Genomic DNA, 25,827 nt, shown 5'->3' with positions numbered 1-25,827 from the left:
GCAGAGAAGTGGGGAAATCAAGAAAAAGCACAAAGGGAAATATTTATGGAAGACTTGAATATGCCAAGATTAGAGGTAGTTGGGGCTCAACAACTAACAGTTAAGACGGGAGGAGATGAAATACAAATGGTGACATATAACCAAATCTACAGGAAAGTCTCCAAGAATGGATGGAATATCTGTGGAAGTTAGGAGAAGACAAAGGGATAAAACAAAATCTCCCAGATCTTTAATGGTATTTTAAAAGGAATGGAGACACCAACATCCTGGGAAAAGCTGTGGTGGCCATAATACCTAAAGATGATAAAGACCCATCTGATCCAGCTTCATACAGGCCCATTTCAATTTTAAATCACAATAATAAAATTTATGTCTATAATGGCTAAAAGAATGACAAAAGTCATGCCAAAATTGATAGATATGGACCAGTGTGGTTTTGTGAAGGGGAGACAAACATCTGACAACATTAGTAGAACAATGATGCATCAGAGAAGCAGAATGTAAGAAAACACTGAATTTATGGTCTTGCTGCAAAGAAAGCATTTGACAGAGTAAGCTGGGATTTTATGAGTGGACAATGAAAGCATTTGCATTTCCTGATACAATAATAATGTTAATTAGAAGGATATATGAGGGATTGAAGGCAAAAATCAAAGTGGGAAGATTCCTCTCTAAGTTGTGTCTGAATAGAGGAACCAGGAAGGGGTGGTCCCCTTTATTTGTGTTACATTTAGAAACACTGGAAAAAAAAATAAGGGACCCAGAAATTCAATGATATAACTGGTATGATGTTCAAGAAAAGTTGGCTTTGTTTTCAGACAATCTTTTCTACCTGATGAAACCAGAACAACTTGGTGTTGTGGAATATTCTGAGACAGTTCTGTCTTTTGGGATATAAAATTAGTGAAGATAAAACAAGGGCTATAACTATAAACTATGTACCCACACATGCATTGGTCCAGCAATACCTATATTCATTAAGACACGACATGATAAAATGGAAATATTTAGGAGTACTGATTAAACAGGATTTGGTTATGGGCAGCTAAGGATATGTGGGAAGAGAGTAAACAAAAGAAAATACAAAAAATGAGGACTTCCCCCCCTGGGAAAAATTTCGGTGTTCCGTGGCTTCGCTGTTTTTACATATCGAACTTCCCAGTTCGATGTTTCGGCATTCGGACACTTGTGTGTTTGAACTAATGATACAGACCCTTTAAATTGCCTAGACATTGTAAGGCCTTGTTGAGTTTAATGCTGGTGGCTGACAAAAAAGCAATTAATAGAAAAAGGAAATCAAAATTTAAAACTACTATGCTGGAAGTAGTGAATACTATGTCAAAGATTAAAAGAAAGCAGAAAAAAAAAACGAACAGGTGGGATCTTTAGAAAAGGGCACCTTGTAAGTTACATAAAAAATAAAATGGAAATTGTGGGAACAATACATGCAGAAAAAAATGTTTTTGGAGGAGGAATGAGGTTTAAGAGAAGGCAGGAATGGAATAATTTATGTAATGTTGCCTAGATTTCAGGACATATAATATATGTGTACTGTATAATGTTTGTAAATGTGAACTTGTTAATAAGCTTTGATTACTTTTATATACATGTAAGCTTGTGTCACAAGTGATAAGTCAATAAATATGTTTAAAAAAAACAGTCTAAAGGCTCTCTCTCCGCAAGTGAAGCAAATTTAAAGCCAATTTCAAGGAGATCTGAACTACCAGTTTTACGTGAAACAACTAACCATTGACAAAAACTAAAGCTTGTGTTATCCTTTGTACACAACCAATCCATTCATTTTCTAGTAACTACTTTATTAGGGTTGTACGGCATGTATGCTAAGGCTGCCAGTGTATTTTAAGAGGCAGATACAAGCACAGCATGTATACCTAAACTCTGCTTAGCTATAGCACGTTTTAAGAATGAGGGAGCAAACCCAATCACAGAGCAAAAACCTATACAGACACAGCTAGGGCAAGCAGATGGCACACCAGACATCCTCTCTCACAGGATGGCTTTACCGGGTAGTAAATGATTCAAGTTATTCAAGCTCAACTTAATTCTAACAAGTAAGTATCCATCTATTACCGACTCAACAACTCAGGATTTATTAATGGGTACTCAGAAAATTTACTGTGTACTTTCAAATGTGACAAAAATAAAATAAATTCTTCTGTCTTCCCATTAAACTTCTTCATAGGGATTCATTTCTCACCACAAAATGCACTTTTCAAAATGTACCCACCAGTATAATTTTGTGTTGGCAATATACCGACAGGGCGGCTGCGGTGGTGCAGCGATAGCGCTGTCACCTCACAGCAAGAGGTTCTCCGGTTCGATCCTCGGCTGGGGTGTCTTCTGTGCAGAGTCTACATGTTCTCCCTGTGGCCGCGTGGGTTTCCTCCCACATCCCAAAGACATGCTGTAGGTGGATTGGACACTAAATTGGCCCTAGGTGTGAGTGTGCGAGTGAATGCATGCGTGTGCCTTCTGTGGAAGGTTGGGCACCGGGCTGGCAACAACACCGTAAAACCCCACTGCCAATCATGAGCAGACAAGTGATATGATGTGGCGACCCCTAACCGGGAAAAAGCTGAAAGAAGAATATACTGACAAATAAATCCGCATCATTTTGGAAGAAAGGACAAAACTGTACATACTGATTGTGGACAAATAATATGATGCTGACAAAAAAATGTGTTGCTACTTAATGCACTGTCTCCCTGTGTTAGCAAGTAGCAACCCTTGTTTTAGACAGTCACGGAAGTAGGAAGTTGCTCAGAAGACATTCCATATCCTTTTAACATAAACCACAGATCATAAAATTTATTCTGAAACATATAAACTTCAACTTGTCAGCAATTCAAGTACAGGGACAAATTCTGCATGCAGCTTAATTGGTCTTAAGTAGGTATTCACTCTCACTTCCTCAGACAACACATTCCCTTGGCTCAAGAACAACTAATCAAGCTGCAAAAGTTTGCAGCATCTCTCAGTGAGAAGGGCTTACTGTTTAAATGAACCCAAGTTATTTTGCTATACTTAAAACACTGCTGTATGAAAGTACATTCTGCCCTACAACAGAGCTGGTACAGAACTGATCACACATTTACCACTCTTCTTTTTCTTTTCACTGTCGCCTACAAAATAATACTTTGAATTCTTCTGCGAATTAAGTCCTTTTCTTATCCCTCCCTAATTTGCCAATAAACTCAACAAAATACTTAAAAGAAAACATAAAACAAGCACAAAGAATGAATAGAATACAAAAGTAAAGTATGCATCACCACTGTATCTGGGCTGATAGACTAAAGAATAACCACGAAAAAGCATATTGGCAAACATTATAAGCAGTACTGACATTATTGGCAAACATTATAAGCAGTACTGACATTATGAGAATAAATTCTAATGAAGGGAGAGAAGAAGGTATGGTCTCAAAGTAATTTTATTCGGTTTTTAACAGAATACCCGAATTGTAATTCTATACAAGGAAAGAATGAAATTCAACAAAATAATATATATGTATTTATTACTTAGAGAAAAGTCCACTATGCAGACTTAAAGAAATAGTCTAACTGCAATCAACAGCAATACCTCACATCCAATTAAGTGGTGGAGTAGAACCGATAATGCTTTTATGCAGCTTTATGTTAGGTATCCTGTGTGCATCTCAGTTAGACTGCTGTACAAAAATCTCATTGTTAAGATATGTAACCCATAAGACAATTTTTTTTTTCCTGAGTCAGCAAATATAGTAAGAAAGAATATATCTTTTAAGAGGTTCACAGGTTACTAGGCTAGCAGCCCTAGAGCCCTTACAAGCCTAGCCATGTTAATCCAGAGTGTTGCCTCAATTGTCCATGGTTAGATGGATGTAATCTGCAGAGCGAGTCTATGATAAACACTGGCTACTCCTATCCATAAGGGACATGGGTGCCAACCCCAGGGTGAATCTGCAGTCTCCCATCCATTTGTCCAGGTTGCTCTTGAATAGGGTCAATGAGGAGTTCTGCATCACGTGAACTGGAAGTTTATTCCAGAGCAGCGGCAATCTCTAGGAGATGTATCTGTCTCTCCAGCATGGTCTATTAATGTCACAGGCTAGGTTAAGAATCCTAGAGTGAGCGACTCTTATGCCATTTGACTTGCAGATGTGCAGCATACCCATTAGGGCAGGGTCAGAGACTGCCCTGCAGGCCAGGCACCAGTTGCCTCTCAGTAGCCTGTATGATACAGAGTACATTGACAGGGCTTTCAGTCTATCCATGTAAGTCATGGTTTGGGGGCCCATTAATTTCTTGATGAGAAACCTCTGTGGTCTCTCCAGCTGCTGCAGGTGTCTGGTGAGATACATGCAGAAAGGAGCACTGTACTCCATTAATGGTCTAATGAGGGTCGAGTACAGTGAAGTTGTAACATCTTTTAGACCTTGGTGCAATACCCTTACTTATGAGATGCACAACATAGACGGCTTTCCTTACCACTATGGAAACTTGGTGGTCGAAGTTAATATTGCGATCTACCTGTGTTCCCAGATCTTGCACCACTAGGTTTGAACTTAGTGGGGGTGCTATCAATCCTGTAATTAGCAGGGAATTCCACTTTGCCAAAGGGGATAAAAATGCACTTTTTTGCATTTAATTTTAGACCACAGTTTTGGAACCAGTCATTTGTGTTAGCCCCTCCAGTAATATGCTAAAATAGTTGAGGGATTCAATGAATGATTGCACCCAATTTGCAATCATCAGCGATCTTGGTATGCCAAAGGCCATCTACTTTAGCCTGGACTTCTGAGAAAAACATTCCGAACAGTAAAGGGCCAAACACAGATCCACGTGGTACGCCACTGGTGATGGGTCTACTGATAAGCGATGGAGTCATCAACCTTGACAGTATGCGTTCTATCGGTGAGCCAACTGGCTACCCATCTAATGAAATATCCCCAGCTGGTAGAGTTTCTCACTGATACCGGAGTGAGGGACTGTATCAAACCCATGGCTAGATCAGGATAGGCAGTATGCACTTTACCTCCTTCATCCATGGGTTTCATGACTTTCCAGAAGAAGTCTACTAGGTTTAATAAACAAGACATACCCTTAATGAAGCCAAACTGGGTTGGGTCTAGAGTCTGAAGGTCGCCTATGTTGATACGTTGATAAGGTCCGTGATGATTCTTTCCATGGCCTTGCAGATGAGACTGGTTAGACTTATGATCTATAGTTCCCAGGGTCAGCTGATGCCACCCCCCCCCTTGTGCAAGGGGATTACTGTTGCTGTTATCCATTCTGTCAGAACAAAGCCAGTTCTCAGGCTATGGTTAAAAGGAAAGTCAAGTGGATCTGCTAGGCCCTGTTTTAGACTGCTTAAGTATTGCTTAAGCAACCTAGGATGTTATCTGGTCCCATTAAGGACGTGTTTTTGGCCTTGGAGAGCGCAGATATGATCTGATCCCTAGAGATACTAGGCAGAGGACTGGTGTCGGGTACGCTTTGGGATATGGCTGGTGGGGACGGGGGTTGGGGGTGAAGTTGGCATCAAATCTCAGCTACCAGGTTGGCAATTTCCTCCAGTATAGTATGAGTGGTACCATTTACTACCAATTTGGCACAAAGCTGGGCATTCCCCTTTAGATTTTGGATACAGTTGAAGAACGCCTTATAATTATCCTTAACTAGGGATGTTACTTTAGCTTTGTAATTAGCTTTAGAGAACTTTACAAGATTTCTGATTTGCTTGTCCAAGCTGTGGAGAGAATTCTTCCTCTGTTGAGTCAGTTCTCTCTTGTTCTTAGACATCAACTTTTTCCTTTTGTTATTTAACCTGTTTGTACTTGCGGTTAACCAGGGTGGCTTGTTTTTTTCAGGAGGACCTGTTTTTAATCCAGTCAGGTACAGATGAGCCTATACAGTTACTTAAGTGTTTATACAGGGCACTTGTGTACACCTCTACATAGAAGTCATTGTTGTCCGATTGAAGGAAACAAACTTTCTACATAATCACTTAGTAGGCACACTGTTCCTTGGAAAGGTTTTTTTTAGTTGTTTTGCACCTGTGTTGGTGACAGGTTCAACAGTTACTTCGAATGAGACTGATTTATGGTCCAACCTTACAAGGGAGGGCACCACACATGGGCAGTGCAGGGACACCCCTTGTCTGCGAGTACTATATCTAGGACATTTATTCCCCTTGTAGTGTGCAGACTACTGTTCCACAGCATTTGTACTGAATAGTCCAATAATGTCTGGGCAACCATGTTCATGCTCATGTATGTCACCCAGTCAATAGAAGATAGTTGAAATCTCCCATGACTAAGGTGTTGGGCTCTGTTGGGCTGTATGGCGAGTGACTCCAGTAAGTACGGGTAGGTGGTGGGATTTTCTTGGTTCCTGGTGGGGGGCCTATAGCTAGCAATGTTGTGGTTAGGGCATTCTGCATACAGTTAAATGGACATGGAGTAGTTTGAGAGAGTTGTACGGTTTCACCAGTCTTGAGGTGTACTTGGCTTTAAAGAACATGGATACACCTCCACTTTTGGTTCTTTCATGCTCATTTTGAGGTCTGAACGTGTGGAAGACTTTGTAGCCTTGCACAGTCAGAGTGCTCTACGCAGCGCCTTGAACCACGTCTCACTGACTGCACAAATGTCAGCATCTTCCAAGGAGTACAGTTTCATGTTTAGACTCCTAGCATTAAGCAGCAGAACCTTGAGTTTGTTTCGAAAAAAGCAGAAAACTCACAAAAACAGATTCTACCAGGCATCAATGAGAAAGATAGTCAAAGCGTTCTTTCATAACAATTTTTATCATGCAAATCTTTTAACATAGCTGTTATACAGATAGGAGAGAAGATGGCACGATCTCACTTAAAATAAAACACTACTAAATCAATAGCAACAAAACTAAACGCAGAAATAAACTTTTTTACATCAAAAGCTGTATCATTTAGTACTGCATATGGTGAAGAAGTCACAACCACCTACAGTGGTTTGCTACTTAAAATCTGCTATGGAAAAGTTCAACAATACACTTTGCACATCTAGGATGTTTACCATGCAGCCATTTTTGCACAACAATTCTGCAAATAAAGCAGACGTATTTTTTTTATGTATTTACATTTATTTACTAAAGTAGAACACTGATCAAACAATGACCAATTACGGGCTCAGCCTGGGTTACATCATAATGTAACAAAATCCAAAGACATAAAACAAGCACAAGCAAGGCTCCAGGTTCACCAGCTACTTTAATAGGAACAGACACAAGCACTTTCACAGAAATGCTTCTTCAGGGGTATGTCATGTTCATCTAAAACACCATTCTTATACCAGTCAGTCATATGACCTACCAATGTATATTTAAAGGTGCACATTTCATAAAAAACTATAAGTGCACACACATTAATGAAACTAAAAAATAGACAATAAAACTAACTTAAAAAGTTAAAAACTTATATTTACTAATATTGTTAATCACACCTTTACCTACACAGGGGCCTATTTTTCAAAAAGGGTTCTCATAGGCACATGGTCATTAAGACCATGCCATACATTCACCCTTAATCTAACTATCCACTCTACCTCCAGGCTCTCAGTTCTTCCTCTTATGTCACCTCCCCTTAAATTTGCAAAGCATCTTCCTAGGACCATAAATTTAAAAATATGTCTCTCATTAGTTTCACTGACATGCTTTGCCAGCGAATTAAAAATACTCTCTTTACATGGTAGACATGCTCCCTTATTCTATCTTTAAGCTGTCTGTCTTGCCAACATAGAATATGTGGCATACTTGACAGACAGCGAAATACACATGTGGACTATCACATGTAGCTGTGATCCTAAACTTAAAGACCTCTCCGGTGTCATATTTTTTATACATACATATTATATATATACATATATACACACACATACATTTTTTGGGTTATCTTGCCCGTCACATTTTAAGTGTCTATTTTTTCCTTTAAATCATTGAGGGTAGCTTATAGGAGTTTAGCCTGTGTTGCAGCTGAAGAAGGTCCTTTTAAAGTAGAGTTTCCGTTGTACAAAGTGAGGGATCAGACCTATAGATAATCATATCATCCGCATAAAGATGTAGTGGTAAGTGGAGCAGGTCTAATGGAAATTTGAAGATGAAGATTGAGAACAGATGAGGTGCTAGAATGGAGCCCTGTGGGACTCTAAAGGAACAAAGGAATTGTTGAAAAGACTATTTACTTTATTTTTATTTATTTTACAGTTTGCCAGGATAGTCCATTGGGCCGAGAAGAGCCCATTTTCAATGGAGTCCCGGGGAGAAAAGCTCCGTAAGAAATTGTACAATTTTGAAAAAATCAATAGCAAATGAGTAATACAGTAGTAAAAATCAGACATTTTTTTAGACATAAAACATTACACAGATGTAAGACCTTATACAATTTAGAGAAATTCATAGCAAAATAGTAATACAGTATTGAGATACAATTACAGAAGAATTTAAAAGAAAATTTTAAAGTTAGAAGATTGTTAGTACATATTTACAATGTGTTTGTACAGCAGGAATATAGCAGTAGAGATGATGGAGGTTTGCAAAGGTATCATAAGAGATTTATATCAGGGGCACAGGGGGAGAAGAGGGTAGAGAGTTGAGGTAAGAAGAGAGAATAGCATGAGGAAGTAGTGTATTTGGAAGGTTGGTATAATGGGTAAGGTGTTTACCTTACGGACACAAGGTATAGGGTTTGATTCTTACATGGGGTAATAGGCTAGGCTTAAATGACTCATTAGGGCAGTTAGCCTAATACTAATCTATGAACCTATGAATGTGGAAAGGAGGGAAGTAAAGATGGAAGAGTTGAGGAAGGTTAATGAGGAGAGAGGGAGAAAGAGTGGGAAATGGTAAAGGGAGTTAGTTATGTGGGGTGGGAACAAGAGGGTGAGACTAGGTTCTATCTTTAACCAGAATGAACAGTTGGACAGTTAGTCTTTAGATGACCTCGATGTCTTGCAGATAGAGAAATAGAATTTCATGTTTGATCATGTCAAAAACACAGATTAAGCCAATGAACGCTAAATTTAATCACCATTCACTTCCTGACTTCATTATTACAACTGCAGTAAAATTTCCTTTATTCACATTAGTTAAGATGTTATCAGTAAGGGTTCACAGAACAGTCCTTGAGCTCCTACCAGTTCAGAATTCATGCTGTTTGATAAAGAGCAGATGGTACTTTTACAAGTAATTGGTAAGTTGGTTACAAATGACTAAGAATTTTACCAAAGGTGAATAGGATGGAGATGGGGTGGAAGTGACTGCAGGAAGAGACCTTCATTTCTTTGGTATCAATCCGATAAAGGGTGACTTCCAAATATTCAGCATAATATTAGCAGTGTTACAAATGTGCTCAAAAGGGGTGGTGATGAAATTTTTGCAGTGGTACAAGAACCAAGGGCAAATATAGTCAGGTCCAGATGGTGAGTCCAAACAAATTTGTTCAAAGTAGTGATAAAATTTGTTCAGAGATTGCTGAAAAGTAAGAGGCATGAAATCAAGAGAGAGTTAAGCTGTCGGTGTGCACGGGAGGATGCGGAAAGGCTTAAGAATCCTGAGAAAGTCAGAAGGTGTAAAGTCACCAGATGGGCAGGGTATAATTCATTTCGGGAGATCTTCCTGCTGGTTTATCGACTTCCTGACAGAAATGTTTAGAGGAGTGAAGAACCAAGGCTTTTTTAGACTGCAGGCATTTGATTTTAAGTCTATAGGTGGCCAATTTGATGAAGTTCTTCAGAGTTTTGTAATGATCAAGGTTAAGTACAGTTATTTCCACATTTCTCAGCATTCATCACATACTTTCATTAGCGATTTAAGCTCCTTGGTGAGCTATTCAGTTCTTTCAGTAGCCTTGAAATCACTAGGAAAGTGGGCGTCTTGAAGTGAGAGTAGTAAATCTGTTTGTTTACTGGTGGCAATGTCAGCATCAGAAAGACAGTATAAGGGACAATTAATAGGAGCAAGCTTTAACTGTAGAATGAAGATGTTAGGAGGTGACTAGGGCCAATAGTCTAGTAACTACATATGTAAATAAAATGCTGTACGGGGGTGGGGGGTATTTAACTTGTACACTTCATAGGGAGAATGGGGTAATGATCACTAAAAGTGGGTGGGCGAATGGAGATATTTATTTATTTTATTTATATTTGTTGATCGGGAGTGTCCGACTGGATGTAGGTTCATTTTCAGCGGAGGCCCGGGGAGAAAAGCTCCAAAGTTAAAATAAACAGACAGTAGTTACATTGGATTACATAGCGATTAACAATTTACACAGCAATTACTTACAACATATTTACAGATGAAGAACATAGTACACCAGTAGACAACTAGAATCTTTATCTGTGAAGTACATAACAGACATTAACAAATGTTACAAGAAGTTCCTGCTGTATAAGTACTGGCTTATGAGCATCTGAGCTTGCTATAATCAAGGTAGTTAGTGGAGTGGAAAGAAAGGTAGTGGTTGGATGGGGTGGGTGATATTAGAGTGGGAGTTGCAAGGGCATAGCCAGCATGTTTTTAGGTGCGCTGGATGGGCCAAGAAATGAATGATTAGATATGGGTTTGGGCTACTAGCGATGTCCAAATGTTACCTAAACCATGACTCGTTCAACAATTAATGAATCATGCAAAGTCTGTTAATATAGAAACATCTAATGTGGTACTGGAAACTGACAAAATAACTTGCTGGCATATGTTCATTTTCAGAACAAAAACAAAGCCTACCACTGAATAATTTTCTTTTTTAATAGGATTGATTACTTCTTGATCTAAGAACCCTAAGCCCGAACACCCACGTACTAACTCGAGCTCTAAAAATCTACGTAAAACTATACGCCAACCCTAAAGCTCTAACCATAAATCTTAACCCAAAAATCTTTAAAATCCGTAAAACTAACTGCATGTCAGTCATCAGACAATACAACTTCCAGTTATGCTATTTACACACAACTTTCCGTCTATTAGGACACAGAGTAGCCACTGTTCTTCCATTTGAATTTTCCCCAAAACTACACCATGGCGTGGGATTCTATCCTCCTTGCACAAAGGTGGCATGGAAAGAGAACAAATGTACCGTAGCCACACAAATTGTTTCCAACTCTGACATTCCATTCAGCTCACAATTATTGCCAGTCCCTCAATAAATAAACTTAAACAAGCTATACAGTGTCATAAATGAAGCACTCTTCTGAAAGACAATCTGCATAGAATAATGCTGTTCATCACAAACTGTTGCTACAGACTATAAAACATCACGTGTACCTCACAACTGTTCCTATATCTAGCTCAAACGTTTGCGCCGACCCTTCTAAAGGTGAACTTTGTGAAATAGTCAGAAAAGATCGTTACACTCAGACTTCATTTGCTGCAGATAATACACACTAACCCAGTCACTTCTTCTATTAACTCCGTAGGTAACTAACAGCATTGTTTAAAAATAACGAAACTTAAAAGTATTTTCCCTCATTAGTTTTACTCGCACCCAATTCTGGAAACAAAAGGTTAAAAACTCGGAACATACACTTAGAAAAGCCGACTACAGTACACATTACACACAAAGCTTAAAGTATAAAGCTGTATTGTATGCATTTTACACGTAACCTTGACCAGAACTTGTATATACATACACCAGCTCTCCCCTCAATACTCACGTGGTAAAACATTCCGGCAAAATCCAATGGGAAAACAGCTCCAGCAGAAGTATCACAAACACCAGAAACAACCAAGTCCTCAACTCATTAAAACAAGTAAAAATCAACCTACTAACCCCCCCAAACCAAAACACGTTCAAAACCCAAAGAAGGTAAGCATAACAGAGTTTCCGCTTCCTTGTGTACACATTTCCGGCAACAGAGGTCACGTAATAGAAATGGGCTTGGTTAGAAAAATCTAGCAAGTCCCCAATTTTTTAATTACGCACAGTGTACAGGGATGAGTCGCTTATTTACTATGACTAAGATGTTTAAACTGTAATAGTCGCTGGCGGTATCCACAAACTTATTAGCTGTGTCTGTGTACATACGTTTGTATAACAAGACTGCATGCATGGTGATGGGTGATGTCATGACGTTGTAGCCACGAACTTATTGGCTGTGTCTGTGTACATTCGGTTGTATAACCCACTGCACGCATTGTGGTTGGTGATGTAATGACGTGTTTTGGATAGTAAATTTGGAGATTTTTCGGTTGCTAGCTCTGTTAGCAGTTATAGTCTAGGTTTGCCCCCTTTAGTGATAACCAAAGTGAGACATTTTTTTTGTAGAAATGTGAGATTTTGCAGGACAAAACATACCCACAGCCAGTGTAAAGGACAGAACTTCACTTTTTTTGCCAAAATAAAAGCTTATTTTGTAGCATTTGATTTGCTTATGCTATTTCTTACAAAATGTATGTGTTTCAGATACAAAATAACTGTTTTATGAAATTATTAAAGAAAACTTAAGAAATATATTTTGCCTTAAAATCTCAGGACATTTGTTCGCAAAGAGGACAGGTGGTAACCCTACTGCATACATAATTTTAATCGTTTGCTTCATTTTTACCAATATGTTTTCTATTGACTGCTGTTCAGAGTGTTTGATGGTATTGCATGCTGGAAGTGTATTTTCTGTTTTGAAAAGTTAGTGGAGCTTTACGCATATCTCTTAAGAGCAAGAAATCTGGAGAAAGACATAAAAATGGGATTCTCAAAAATAGAAACAATTTTTAAACATTGCTCTTACAAACTGAAAGTTGATAGAATAACAGGTTTTGCATTATCATAAATTTTTTCTGAAGGATATAAAGTCTGAAACTCAAATGTATGTTGTTATTTTCTGACTTCAATCTTTAATGATTTGCCACTGTTTTGCCAGAAAACCACAATTTTTTTGACAAATGGACCAAACATATGAGGCAGAAATCTGGATATTCCTCAAAGATCTATGCAGTTGAGAGGTATTATGAACGGTTCCGAGATTATTTTGGTAGTGTACAACAGCAAAGGGAAGATTTTGCTGTGAAAGACAGATGTTAGGTTGTCCTGTCTCGCCTTCATTCTTGATGGTGTCGACTCGGCCGCATACTAAAGCTCGAGAGCTTTTACTGGCTCGAGGCTACATCCTATCCCAAGATGCCTAGTAACTGTTACCCAGATCCCGTTTACCTCTTGAAGCTTCGGGATTGCTTTTTCGCTGTCTCAGGCTAAGTGGATATTTTCTTTAACTTTTGTGGTGTTCTTTGGTACTTTTTTCAGGGTAGAATAATTCATTTAGATAGTTGTATCATTTCAGTGTTACCTTGCCTTAGTTAAAAGTTTTTTCACTGTTTGGTGCTGTTTTGTGTGGGCCATCGTCTTCCTAGGCCTTATATCTAACGGCTGCCCCTTTTTAGTGTTTATTTTATTTCTTTATTTACCGGAAAATTCTGAATGGACGCAGGTCCTTTTTCAGCAGATGCCTGGGGAGAAAAGCTACACATCATGTACATGATAACTAGAAATACAAAGTTGCAGCAATAGTAAACAACATTACAGGTTGTTGGTTTTAATACAGTAACAAGATATTGATTATCAACTGTATATACAGTAAATGTTGCAAGTTAAGATAGTTTCTTGTTTATAATATTAGTAACAAAGTTGTCAGACAAGATTTTAAAGTATGTAAAGACAACTAGCTAATTCTGACTGTGGTTAGAAGTGGTGGTAGTATAATTGGGTTAAGAGACTAGGTGGGGGAGAGGTAAGGGTGGGGGTGTTAGTCTGGATTAGAACAAGGACAAAACTAGTGCATATTTAAGTGGAATTTGAGTGCAGTCTTGAAAAGGCTGCTGGAAGGTAGAGTAGTTATAGGGGGTGGAAGATTGTTCCAAAGTTTAGATATGGTACATGAAGATATGGATTCTCCTGCTGAGTTTTTTGGGTTTGATAACAGTGAGTTGATTTTTGTTGCTTGATCTTAGGGGCCTAGTGGAGTGATAGGGTTGGAGAAGGGTTTGAAGGAAAGGGTTGTTATGGGGGGTGGTCAATAAGTTTATGAGAGCGGGTGAGTTGATTAAAGTGAAGGAGTTGTGGAAGTTCTAGCCAGTTTAGTTCTTTAAGGGAGATGCAGTGATGGCTGCGGTAGGAGGTTCCAGTGGCAAGTTTAGCAATTTTGCTGTAACAAGCATCCAGCTTGTGTAGTTCTGTCTGTCTAAAGTTGGTTAAGTATGGGCGATGCATAGATTAGGGTAGAGATTAGCTGGGAATTGGCTATGGAGATTCTAGCCGCCTTGGTTAGGAATTGGTGGCTTCGATATAATGCACCAAGTTTCTTGTGAACTTTTTTATTGTGAGAGATATGTGGGTGTCAAATCTAAGTTTGTTGTCTATTTCCACACCGAGTAATTTTGTGTGTTCTGATGGAGAGATGATGGTATTGTGTTTGGCGAGAATGTTGAAGTGGGGGGTGTTTTGGGTGGCTTTGGAAGGTTGGAACAGGAGAAGTTTTCTTACTTGGGTTGAGTAGGAGCTGAGCATTGGATAGCCAGCTTTCTACAGAAGAGAATGATTCCTGTGTGATTTGTTGTAGTTCTGGTAGAGTGGGGGCAGAGCAGATGAAAGCAGAGTCATCTGCGTACTGTATAAGAGATGCATGTGTGGTGGCAGTATGTAGGTTGTTAGTGAAAAGTGAGAATAGCAGAAGGCCAAGGATAGACCCTTGGGGAACTCCAAGAGTAAGTGGGAGGCGAGGTGATAGGTTATTGTCCCAAATTACTAATTTCTGGCATCCGTGTAGATAGCTGTGGAACCAGTTGCAGGCTGATTGTGAGAAGGAGAGGCTGGGGAGAGTACAGAGTAGAAGCTTATGAGATACCATGTCAAAGGCCTTTGAGAGATCTAGAAATATGGCAGAGAGAAGATGCCATTCTTTTTGTGATTAAGTATAGTGTTGGTGAAGGAGAGCAGAGCGGAGGTAGTGCTGTGATATGGCCTGAAACCATGTTTGGTTTTGGAGAGCAGATTATTAGCTAGGAGGTAGTTGGAGACCTAGGTGTTGATACATTTTTCAGGTATCTTGGAGAGAGGGGAGAGGATAGCAATGGGGTGGTAATTGGAGAGGACGGTGGAGGGGGTGCCTTTGTGGAGGGGAATAATATGGGATATTTTCCATATTGAGGGAACATAGCCTTCTGTTATGGAATGGGTGATTAAAATTGAAACTGGGTAGGCTAGTATCAGCTGCAATTTTCAAGTATTCAGAGGGGAGGTTGTCAGCTGCGAGTTTGATGGGTTTAAGTTTTGACAATAGTCTTTTTATGGTAGAGTTGGTACTGAGGTGAAGTAGAAAAGAGGAGTGGGGGTTTAGGGTTAGGAATTGGGGGGCTGTTGTAGGGAAGTATTGTTTGTTTAGAGATGTTATAGTTTCAGTGAAGTGTTTATTGAAGGATTCAGCAATACTGCTGGAGGAGGGGGGAATGGATGGCTGGGGGTATCAACCTTCCCTGGGTGGAGGACAGTGTTAATAGTGGACCAGAATTGCTTAGGGTTGTGGTTTGTAGAGTTTAGGGTGTTATAGTAGAGGGATTTGTCTAATTTTATTTGCTTTTTGACTTTATTGCCCAGTTCAAGGAATGATTGCATAAGTTATTTTTTGTTAGTTGCCAGTGCTCCCAGGCCTTATCTCTGGATTTCATTAGGATTCCGGTGGTCTTTTGTAACCATGAGTCTGTTTAATTAAAGGATTCCCTTTTTTCTTTTCTTCTTTAACTTAGCCCATTTTTAGTTAGAGGGCTCTCTTTCCCCTGTTCTAATTTCTAGGTTTCGCTGTTTAAGTTAGAGGCATCTCCTCAGGTTAGAGGAGTACGTCGTTTAAGTTAGAGACTCTCCTCTATCCCTTTTCCTTATAACTTTCCTTTTAAAAAAATGTTGGTTCTTTCTATTGTTGTTGGTTTTGTTGTAGTCTTATTGCCCCGTTTTACTGTGTTCTTGGACTTGTGTGTCAATTGACTGTTTTTTATGACTTCTGACAAGTCATCCAAAACTTCTTTGACTCCAGCTTCTGAGCTGTCAAAAAGATGTGAGAAAGTGGATTCTTCGGATCCGAAGTCTGTCAGTTCCGAAAAGGAGAATTCTCCATCGGTTCCACCTGGAGTTTTGGAACTTTCTTGGAGCCATAAAAGGAATCGGTCACCTTCCTTAGATCCGGTTCATGGTGCCTCAGTCTATTTTATTGCAATCTGTGGTGGGTAGCCATAAGTCTTTCAGTCCTTCCTCTTGGTTATCCAGGAGCCTTTTGGATGATGATGTGGAGCGGGTGGTTAAAAGGTTGCTTCATTCACTGGCACTAGCAAAAATCGTCACATGCCCAGCCCAGACAGTTGTGGAGCCGACTTCAGTAGCTGCTTTACTTTCTGTTCCTCCTCCGACTCAGTTGAGTTCGGAGGCAGAGTGCCTGGAGGTCCTGGTGGTGGAACCGTCGGTCCCAAAGTCTATCCCTGGAGTTTTAGTGCCATCTCTGCTCCAATCTCATCGATATTGTCGTCCATCAAAGGATCTGGGGGCCAAGACTCCCTCATCGGTTCTGGGGGGGAGTCGAACCGGATCCTTGTTGGATCTCACTCTCCCACTCGGAGCTTCGACGCAGGTGAGTTCAGCTCCCACATCATCCTCAGAGACATCCTCCTTGGTGCAGGGCAGGTCCACCCGGTTCCTCAGAGACAGAGGTTCTTCTGGCCCAGGATCATGGTGCTTTCGAGGTGATGAGGAGTGTGCTTTCCTCAGAGATTGCTCCACCCTTGGCTCCAGCTATTCTTCTCCCTAAAAGGCCAGTGTCAACCTCTACACCATCCCTCCAGCCTAAGCATAGGGAATTGATGCCCCAGGACGCCCCAATGGGCGAGACCCTCTCATCTAAAACCTCACTGGAGCACTCTTCCGAGGAGGTCCCTCGGAAGAGAACTTGTAAGAGGAAACACATGGACTCCCCTGAGTCTGTCATGTCAGATACTTACTTAGAGGATTCAGAAGGGTCCCCATGGTCACCCACTGAGGATGTCTCTTTTTCAGACATCTTAGAGATCCTGATGCAGAGGGCTGGCTGGAAAACCCTCTCACCTTCTGAAGATGAGTTGGTAAACCTGGAGGCATTTGTTTCTCGACCCTCTACTTCTTGGGTGTCTCCACCTTTCTACCAGTTCCTGGGTGTAGTCAGTCAAAAGGTGTGGGGCTCTTCAGAGTTGGTGGAACCATTTCCGAGGATGCCAAACAAATTCATTACAGCCACGGAGGACAAACACTTTCTAACCAAAGGTGTCCCAGTAGATGCTATGGTGATGGCGGTGGCCACCAAGAAGGAATTAGCCGAAACTTCATCTATCCATCCGCCGAATAAAAAGTCTCAAACGATGGACAGATATGGGAAGCGTATGTTCTCTTCAGTGGCCTTTGCCCTTAGGTCATTGAATTATTTATCCCACTTTACTCGTCTTCAGAGGGATCTCCTCAAGGAGCTAGGAGATACCCTCCAAGGTGCTACAGCTGGGGGGTACCTGACAAGATAAGTTCTCAGCTTGCAACCTTAACCTCTATAGCAAACTCCTCCATACACCTCATTTCTTATGTAGCCAATGGAGTGAGTAGGGCAGCAGGCACAGGAATAGCTCTGAGGAGACATTTTTGGATGCATCTTTGTGAATTTGCTGAACCCTTCAGGTTTTCCTTTATTGATGCCCCTTTTAACTGCTCACCTTTGTTCAGGCCAAAAGTTAAGGAAACTCCTACCAGGAGAGAACAAGATGGCAAGACTCTATCTGGCATGGGAGTACATTTCTTTGTCCCTACCAGGCCTTATTCCAAAGTTTAGAAGGGTGGAAAAATGTGGTTTCAGAAATCCAAAGGAACTTTGCCGGACGCTCATGGTGATTTTTTCCCCCAGGGGCAGAGGGAGAAATAACAATGGAAGATGCTTCCCTCATGGCAGAGGGGGTCCACAGAATCAGAGTGACAGAGATACATTCTCTGGTAGGCCCTTCCAGCACTCCTGAATGGAGGCCCACTTGTCCACCTCTGGAGACAGTCAGGGAGAGGTTATGACTGTACCCAAAATCCTGGCGGGACATCACTCAAGACAAATGGGTACGGTCAATCATATCCAGGGGATTCTTTCTCCCTTCCTCCAAAGTCTATCCCAGACATACCACCTGGTCAAAGGGATCAAGCAACCCTAGATGTTCAAAGGTTACTAAGAAAAAGAGTCATCCAAGAAATCCCCACAGACCAAACTGGATCCAGAATTTACTCAGGGTTCTTTTTAGTTCCAAAAAAGACAGGGGACTGGAGCCCAATTTTGGATCTCAGAAGACTGAACAAGTAAGTAAAGAAAACAAAGTTCTGGATGGTGACACTGCAGTCTATACTCCCTTTTTTGGGACAAGACAATTGGATATGCCCCATAGATCTTCAGGATGCATACTACCATATAAAGATGGACAGGCAATCCAGAAGATATTTACGCTTCCAGCTGGGAGCCAGTCATTACCGATTCAGAGCTCTGCATGGCAGTAGTTATGGCTCACCTGAGGTGTCTAGGATTTCTAGTGTTTCCATACTTAGACGACTGGCTCCTGACCACCACCACAGAGCATTTACTAACAAGGGCAAGAGACACCATCATTCATCTCTGCTCAGAGCTGGGCATTACTATAAATTTCGAAAAATCTGCCTTGTTGCCATCACAGCATATTACAGGGGCAGACAAACACAAAATACATGGTTGCAAAATTGCCTCAAGAAATAATTCAAACATTGCACCATTAGGTGTCAATATTGCTTATGAAGGAAAAAGTGCAGGCAAAATTTGTCCTCAAAGTTCTGGGTTCAATGGCAGCTGCAATAACATTAGTCCCACTGGTGCGTCTACACATGAGAATATTACAGTGGCTACTCTTTGCTCAGTGGTCCATGCATGAGTTGCCCATGTCACACAAGATTCATATTATGAACACTTGCAAGAGGGACCTACAATGGTGGCTTCAGTCCACACAGGTAACGATAAGCAAACCGGTTGTCCTTCCCTAACCAGTAAATACAGTGACCACAGACGCCTCCCAGATAGGGTGAGGGGGCATTATCTGGGACAGACTGTCCAAGGAACTTGGCAAGAACATGAATACCACTGCACATAAATGTCCTAGAGATGAGGGTGGTGCTTCTGGTGTTGCAAGCATTCCAGAGCTCTCTTCCAACAGGTACGATTGCAATACAGATAGACAATATGTCCGTGGTGTGGTACATCAATAAACAAGGCGGAACCAGATCCTACCCCCTCTGTCGAGAGGCTCAGAGAGTATGGCAATGGGCAGTTTTGTCTCAGCGTTTTCTGACTGTAATGCACATCCAGTGGAAATCCATCGTGATAGCAGCCAGATTAATCAGGGCAATTCTTATGCCTCATGAGTGGTCCCCGAATTAGGAAATTGCAAACCAAATTTTTAGCAAGTGGGGCCAACCTTGCTGCAACCTCTTTGCCACAGCCATCAACCCCAAATGCAGCAGCTACTTTGCCCTAATACCACCTCCGGGGGAGTCACTAAGGGATGCACTTCTTCATGATTGGCCCCCAGAACTTCTGTATGCCTTCCCTCCGTTTCCATTGACACTCAAGTTCCTCCAGAAAGCCAAATTGTTTTGTCACAGGCTAATTCCTATTGCTCCTTACTGGCCTCATCAGATATGGTTCCCCTTTCTATGACCCCATCTTCAGGAGGAGCCTTGGATCCTGGACCTAGTGCCGGATCTTCTGACTCATCAGTCAGGAATGCTCCACCCCTCTATTCAAAGCCTCAAGCTAACAGCTTGGTTACTCCACTTCTCATCTTAGCCAGGCTTCCAGAACTATCCCCAGCAGTGCCACACATTCTGGTTTCATCACACAAGAATACAACTAGAAAACTTTGTGCAAGCAAATGGAAGAGATTTTCTTGTTGGGCTGACAAAAGGCATATAGACCCCCTTTACAGCCCTTATATCTGCAATCCTGGAATTTTTTAATGGAGGGGCAGCGGCAACCATGGTATGAGTAGAACTTGCTGCCATATCAAACTACCATATAGGAGACATGGAATCCAATATAATGTCTCACAAATTATGCAAAGCCTTTCTGAGGGGTACATTCCTTCTAAGACCCCCCCATAAGAGAACTACCACCACCTTGGGACCTTAATTTGGTGTTATCATCTCTAATTCTCCCTCCTTTTGAACCAGCCTCCTGTTGCCCACTAAAGTTCTTATATTGGAAGACAATCTTTCTAACAACCATTACTTCTGCGAGGAGGGTTTCAGAACTGCAAGCTCTGTCTATCCGTCCTCCCTATCTGATTTTCCTTGAAGACAGAGTTTCCCTCAGGACAAATTCTTCCTTTCTGCCAAACGTTTGTTCTGAAGCCAATTTAAATCAGTCCATTGAGCTACCCGTATTTTTCCCAAATCATGGCAACAAGGCAGAATACATGCTTCACCAAATGGATGTACATAGGTAGTTACGATTTTACTTGCATAGGATAAAGGAACTTAGAAAATCTGACCAACTGTTTGTTTCATTCTCAGAAAACAGAAAAGGAACTTCAGTGTCAAAAGTCACCTTATCAAAATGGCTTACAGACACCATTACTTATGTCTGTAACTCTCAGAATAAAGAGCTCCTGGGAAAAATTAGAGGACATTCAACCAGAGCTATGTTGACTACCACTGCCTTTCAAGCTAGGCTCTCTTTGGATTCAATTTGTGCTGCAGCTACATGGGTTAATCCTCATACCTTTATCACTCATTACAAAGTAGATGTGGCGTCCCAGAACAGGGCATCCTTTGGTTCCACTGTTCTGAAGAGTTTACTACCTTGAGTCACCTGAGAAAGAAGATGCTGGGGATGCTGTCTCAACCATCAAAAATGAAGGCAAGATAGGACAACATAACATAGAGAAGTTATGTACTCACCATAATGTTCCATGTTTGTTGTCCATAGTCTTCATTCTTGCATTCCACCCTCCTTCCCCCTTCCTGGTGGATCGAGAGGAATTTTCTGAAATTGGCTGTAATTTTTCTGATTCCCTTCATGCCTTAGGAATTAGGGGCTGAGGATCTGCTGTAAATGTATTGGGTGGCACAGTTTAGTGATTAGTTTTCTCAAACGAGATCTGGGTAACAGTTGCTAGGCATCTTGGGATAGGATGTAGCCTTCAGCCAGTAAAATCTCTCGGCTTTAGTAAGTGGCCGAGTTGGAACCAATGCTCTGTTCCGAACCCAACCATCAAGAATGAAGGTGAGATTACGGGCAACAAACATGGAATGTTATGATGAGTACATAACTTCTTTTTCAGTTTTAGGGGGTTGTCCAGTAACAAATTAAGCTCTTTTGACATATTTTAGGGAAAATCACACTGGGGGCAGAACTGTAAATTTGGGGTGTGCCAGGCTTGATCGACAGTCAAAAGGGGCATGACTATACTTACATTACTATGAGTAGAAGTTTATTATAGGATCGTATGACATTACTAGGCTATTGGCCCTGAAGCCCTTATAAGCTTAGCCCATGCATAGACAATTAGTCATGTGATAACAGCTTTAAAAATATTACAACTAAATGCCTACAGGTATATTACTTATGGTGTTTCATGTATAGATCTCAACTTGTTAATACAAAAAAATATGGACAAAGCCTGTACTCGACCCTGATCAAACCACTAAGTACAACACTCCCTTTTGCATGTACCTCACCAGACACCTGCAGCAACAGGAGAGATCACAGAGGTTTCTAACCAAGGGAATCCAGGGCCTCCAAAACACGACTAATGTGGAAAGGCTGAAAGCTCTGTCACTGTACTCTGTATCATACAGGCTGCTGAGAGGTGATCAATGTCTGGCCTACAGAGCAGTCTTTGATCCTGCGATAATGGAAATGCTGCACATCTGTAAATCAAATGGGACAAGAGTCACTCCAGGGATCTCAGCCTAGCCTGTGACATTAACGTAACATGTTAAGGAGACAGATATAGCTCCCAGAAATTGCCTGAATTGCTCTTCTGGAATAAGCTCCCACTTCATGTAAAGCAGAGCTTCTCAATGACTCTATTTAAGCACAACCTTGACAATTGGATGGGTGACCATAAATTCACCCCAATGGTGACACCTATGTCCCTCATTGACAGAGGCAGTCAGTGCTGATCATAGAATGTCTCTGCTAAAAATGACCATCTAACTATGGTAAATTAGGGTATATGGGTATTTTACAAGGCTAGGCTTGTAAAGGCCCTAGGGCTATTAGCCTAGTAACCACCTATGAACCTAAAATAATGAGGGGGGGTAAAGACGAAAAAATAGGAACAGATTTTAAATATCGCTCTTATAAACTTAAAACGTTGCTTAAATAACAAGATGTGTGTTAGCATGGATTTTCTGAAGGATGTGAAGTCTGAAACTCAAATGTGTGTTATTACTTAATGACTTCAATCCAATTATCAGTGATTTGCCAGAAAAGCAAAAATGTTATGAGTAAATGTCTAAAAATATGAGGCAAAAATCTGGACAGGCTGCAGAAATCTAGACAGTTGAGAGGTATGATTTCATAAAACAAACTTCACTTAAGCATAACATAAATTTAAACTATAACTTAACAACTTAAACATAATCCCCGGGATTCATGAAGCCCGGCGCAAGGCCGGTGTAAGGCCTGCGCCAGCGGTGCAGTGAATAGTCGGCGTAGTAGCGCCATATGCATAGTAATGAGAGCACGCCGCAACCACAGACACGTGCGTAGTGTACATGAGCGAGCCCAAGTAGGATGCGTCCGGAGGCGTGGCTAAGCCGGCAGGCGATGAGCAACCTAATGTGCTGACTGCCACGGTCCGCCCATAATAGTAATGGCAGCAGCCACGGCCCATGCAGAATGAAACGCACGTAGAGTATGCAACATAGTACCCGTCCCAACAAAACGGAGAAGCAAATACAACCCACGAAGCCCTACGTGTACCCGTCCAAGGAACAAAGGATACGCGTAACACCGTGTTTGTCCCGCAATGCACCGTCAGTGGGCATACCCAGAGAAGGTGTACCGCAGCATGTCAGCACGCCGCACCGACATAGGAGTAGCGACTAAGGTTACCACCTGTCCCACTTTGCGAGGGCAGTCCTCCATGGGCAGTTGTGTCCCGATAAAAATATTAAAACGGCAAATGTGCTAAGATTGTAGGACATAATGATATCCCGTATTTAATGTAATGGTTGCATGAAATGGTTATTTCCGTAACTGAAATACCTAAATGTCACAAGAAACAGAATAAGCAACCAAACTGCTACAACAATAAGCTTTTATTTAGGCAAACAAGTGAAGTTCTATGCTATATAGTGACCGTGGGTATGTGTCGGCCTGTAAAATCTGATGTGAGTCCCGAAAATGTCCCACCTTGGCCACTGGAAAAGGTGGCAACCCCAGTAGCGACATGGGCATGGTCACCAGGGTTACCAGCTGTCCCACTCCGCTATGGACAGTCCTCATTGGACAGATGTGTCCCGCCAAAGATCGAAAAACTGGCAAATGACCTGAGATTCCCTGCCAAAAATATTCCCGCAATATACCTGAAATAGTAGCATAAAATATATATTTTGTATATGAAACACATACATGGCATAAGAAACTGAATAAGGAACCCAAACGCTAACAGAATAAGCGTATATTATGGCAAACAAGTGAAGTTCTGTCAACTCCACTTGCTGTGGGTATGTGTTGTCCTGCAAATTCCGATGTTTCCACAAAAGATGTCCCACTATGGGCATTGGAAAAGGTGTCAACCATAATGGTCACAAGCAGTAGTGAGAGCACACAGCCGGGTAGCTGTGTCGACATAACAACAGGAAGGAACCAAGATACCCTAAACACAGGCAAACATGTGCATAGCAACATGTCCCACACCCAGCAACGTGTTTGTCGTATACACAGGACGGCGATGTCTAAGTGTAATATCCAGAAGCAGGACCCATGCATGCAGATGTAATACACAATAGCCCCATTGTAGCATGTAAGTCCCACCCATGTACGCCTGTGCACCCAAACCAGCTAGCATCCTTGTGCAGCTACACACCTACACACAATGGGCATACCTGAAATGTGGTAAGAAGTATTGTGTTAGGCAGTGCCACGCGGGCAAATATGTACCCCACATGTCACCAACCCACCTCAGGTACAGATATGGAAATGGCTGCATGTGAATGTGTCTGCAGAATGTGTACATCCCGCATGTGGTATGTACCCGCCCAAACCATATAGGTTTGCACACGCCACGGTGCACATAACTGTACACATGTGGACAAGTCGGGTTGTTGAACCACCGCATCGATGATTAGCTATGCAGAGAAGTCAAACACATATAGCGGAACATGTGCCTACCAAACAGGACGTCCTAACAGGGTGCCACAGGCACAGAAGGGGAAGGTGGGACATCACATGTGGAGAGTAGCGTTGCCGGACGGCCAAATACACACGGTCAAGGTAAAGGACGGAACAACATGCATATGGCCGGATGGATGTTGTTAGAAATATATATATAGAAACACATATGAAGTGCCAGTTTAGAAGCAAAATACTATATAATGCATTGAATTGTACCGCACAATATGGCAGTAGAAATGATCATGCATGTAATTGGTGAAGCTTAGCAGCAGTGTGATCGAACTCTGACCGTGGCAGTAACCAGTACAGCAGGCTTATGTCTCTCAGCATTAATTATCTGCTGGGTTACAGAAAAATAAATGTATGTACATGCATAACATCCTCCCTTCCCTGAGGAGGATGGTTTTGTGAGCTCTATCGAAGATAGAGTACAACTCCTTACCAGAGAGACAAAGGAACGATTAAGAAATGAACTGACTATTGTATCGGAACAGTCCAGGGTCCTTGAAACAGCTACAATTACAGAAGGACACTGTAATTGACCAGGTGCCTTGCAAGGCTGTGTTATTCTCATGGGAAAACATTTTAAAAGCATGACCTCAGCACCCACGCATGTATAGTATATTGCAGACCATAGTGTTGGAACTGCCCTGTGACCGACCACGCCAGTAAGGTGGGCAAAAGCTGATTGTAAACACTATATAAAGAAATTGCTTACTGTATAGAGTCAGACAAAACTCTCATACTTGGACTGTATATTATTTTGCCTGCCTGTGTACACTACTAAAACGTTGTGGACCCGAGCTTCCTGTGTTATTGACTGTCACCTAGAAAAGCCTACTGATTTCAACAGTCTGGTTTTAACAACTTATTTGACATTGTGGTCCTTGTCATCCGGAATTCCCTTGGTAAGCTACAGGTCAGAGTGCATGGGTGGTTAGACATCTGCGCAGGAGAATTTGCCTAAATGGTTCTTCTGGAGTGAAAAGACCTCCGACTGAATTGTTGTGTGTAAAGAGGCTGTCCACTGTCTGATCTGTGGCTGAAAAGCGGAAAACTGGATCCCAAGAAGAAAACGTGCAGTCATAAACAGGAGGCTCAGGTAAGGAGGGTTTGCCTCTTTGTCTCTATTGTAGATCAGGGACCAGACTACATTGTGTTTCTGTTAACAGTTGTGATAGCAGGTCAAGACCAATCCAAGTAGTTTTAAATCTGGACATAGATCAGGGGAACACAGAGTAGAGTAAATAGTCATTGTAGACACTACAGTGGATACAGGGAAGGAGATACCACGTGGTACGAGAAGGTTACGTAACAGTCGTGTAGAGGATATGGGAGATTAGTGCACAAACAGATCATGTGATCCGCGCTTGACGGGTGACGTGAAGTATATGCAATTG

General features: G+C 41.4%; 1 protein-coding gene across 2 annotated transcripts in view; it reads right to left on the bottom strand.

Moving 5' to 3' along the window:
• POLR2G (RNA polymerase II subunit G) overlaps positions 1-11,945 on the bottom strand; it is a 357,869-nt gene extending 345,924 nt beyond the window's left edge. The window contains exon 1 of one of the 2 annotated variants that reach the window (XM_044075668.1): positions 11,684-11,945. In XM_044075668.1, the coding sequence (XP_043931603.1) occupies positions 11,684-11,695 (12 nt within the window). In that variant the 5' untranslated portion in view covers positions 11,696-11,945. The remainder of the gene's footprint in view (positions 1-11,683) is intronic. The other variant, XM_044075669.1, reaches the window with a different exon arrangement.
• Positions 11,946-25,827: the final 13,882 nt, after the last annotated feature.

The sequence above is a fragment of the Protopterus annectens genome, chromosome 6.part1 (genome assembly GCF_019279795.1).
Source record: "Protopterus annectens isolate FY-2018-M chromosome 6.part1, PAN1.0, whole genome shotgun sequence".
Lineage (NCBI taxonomy): Eukaryota > Metazoa > Chordata > Ceratodontiformes > Protopteridae > Protopterus > Protopterus annectens.
Note: the sequence above shows the minus strand (reverse complement) of the source record. Positions and strands in the feature narration are given on the sequence as shown.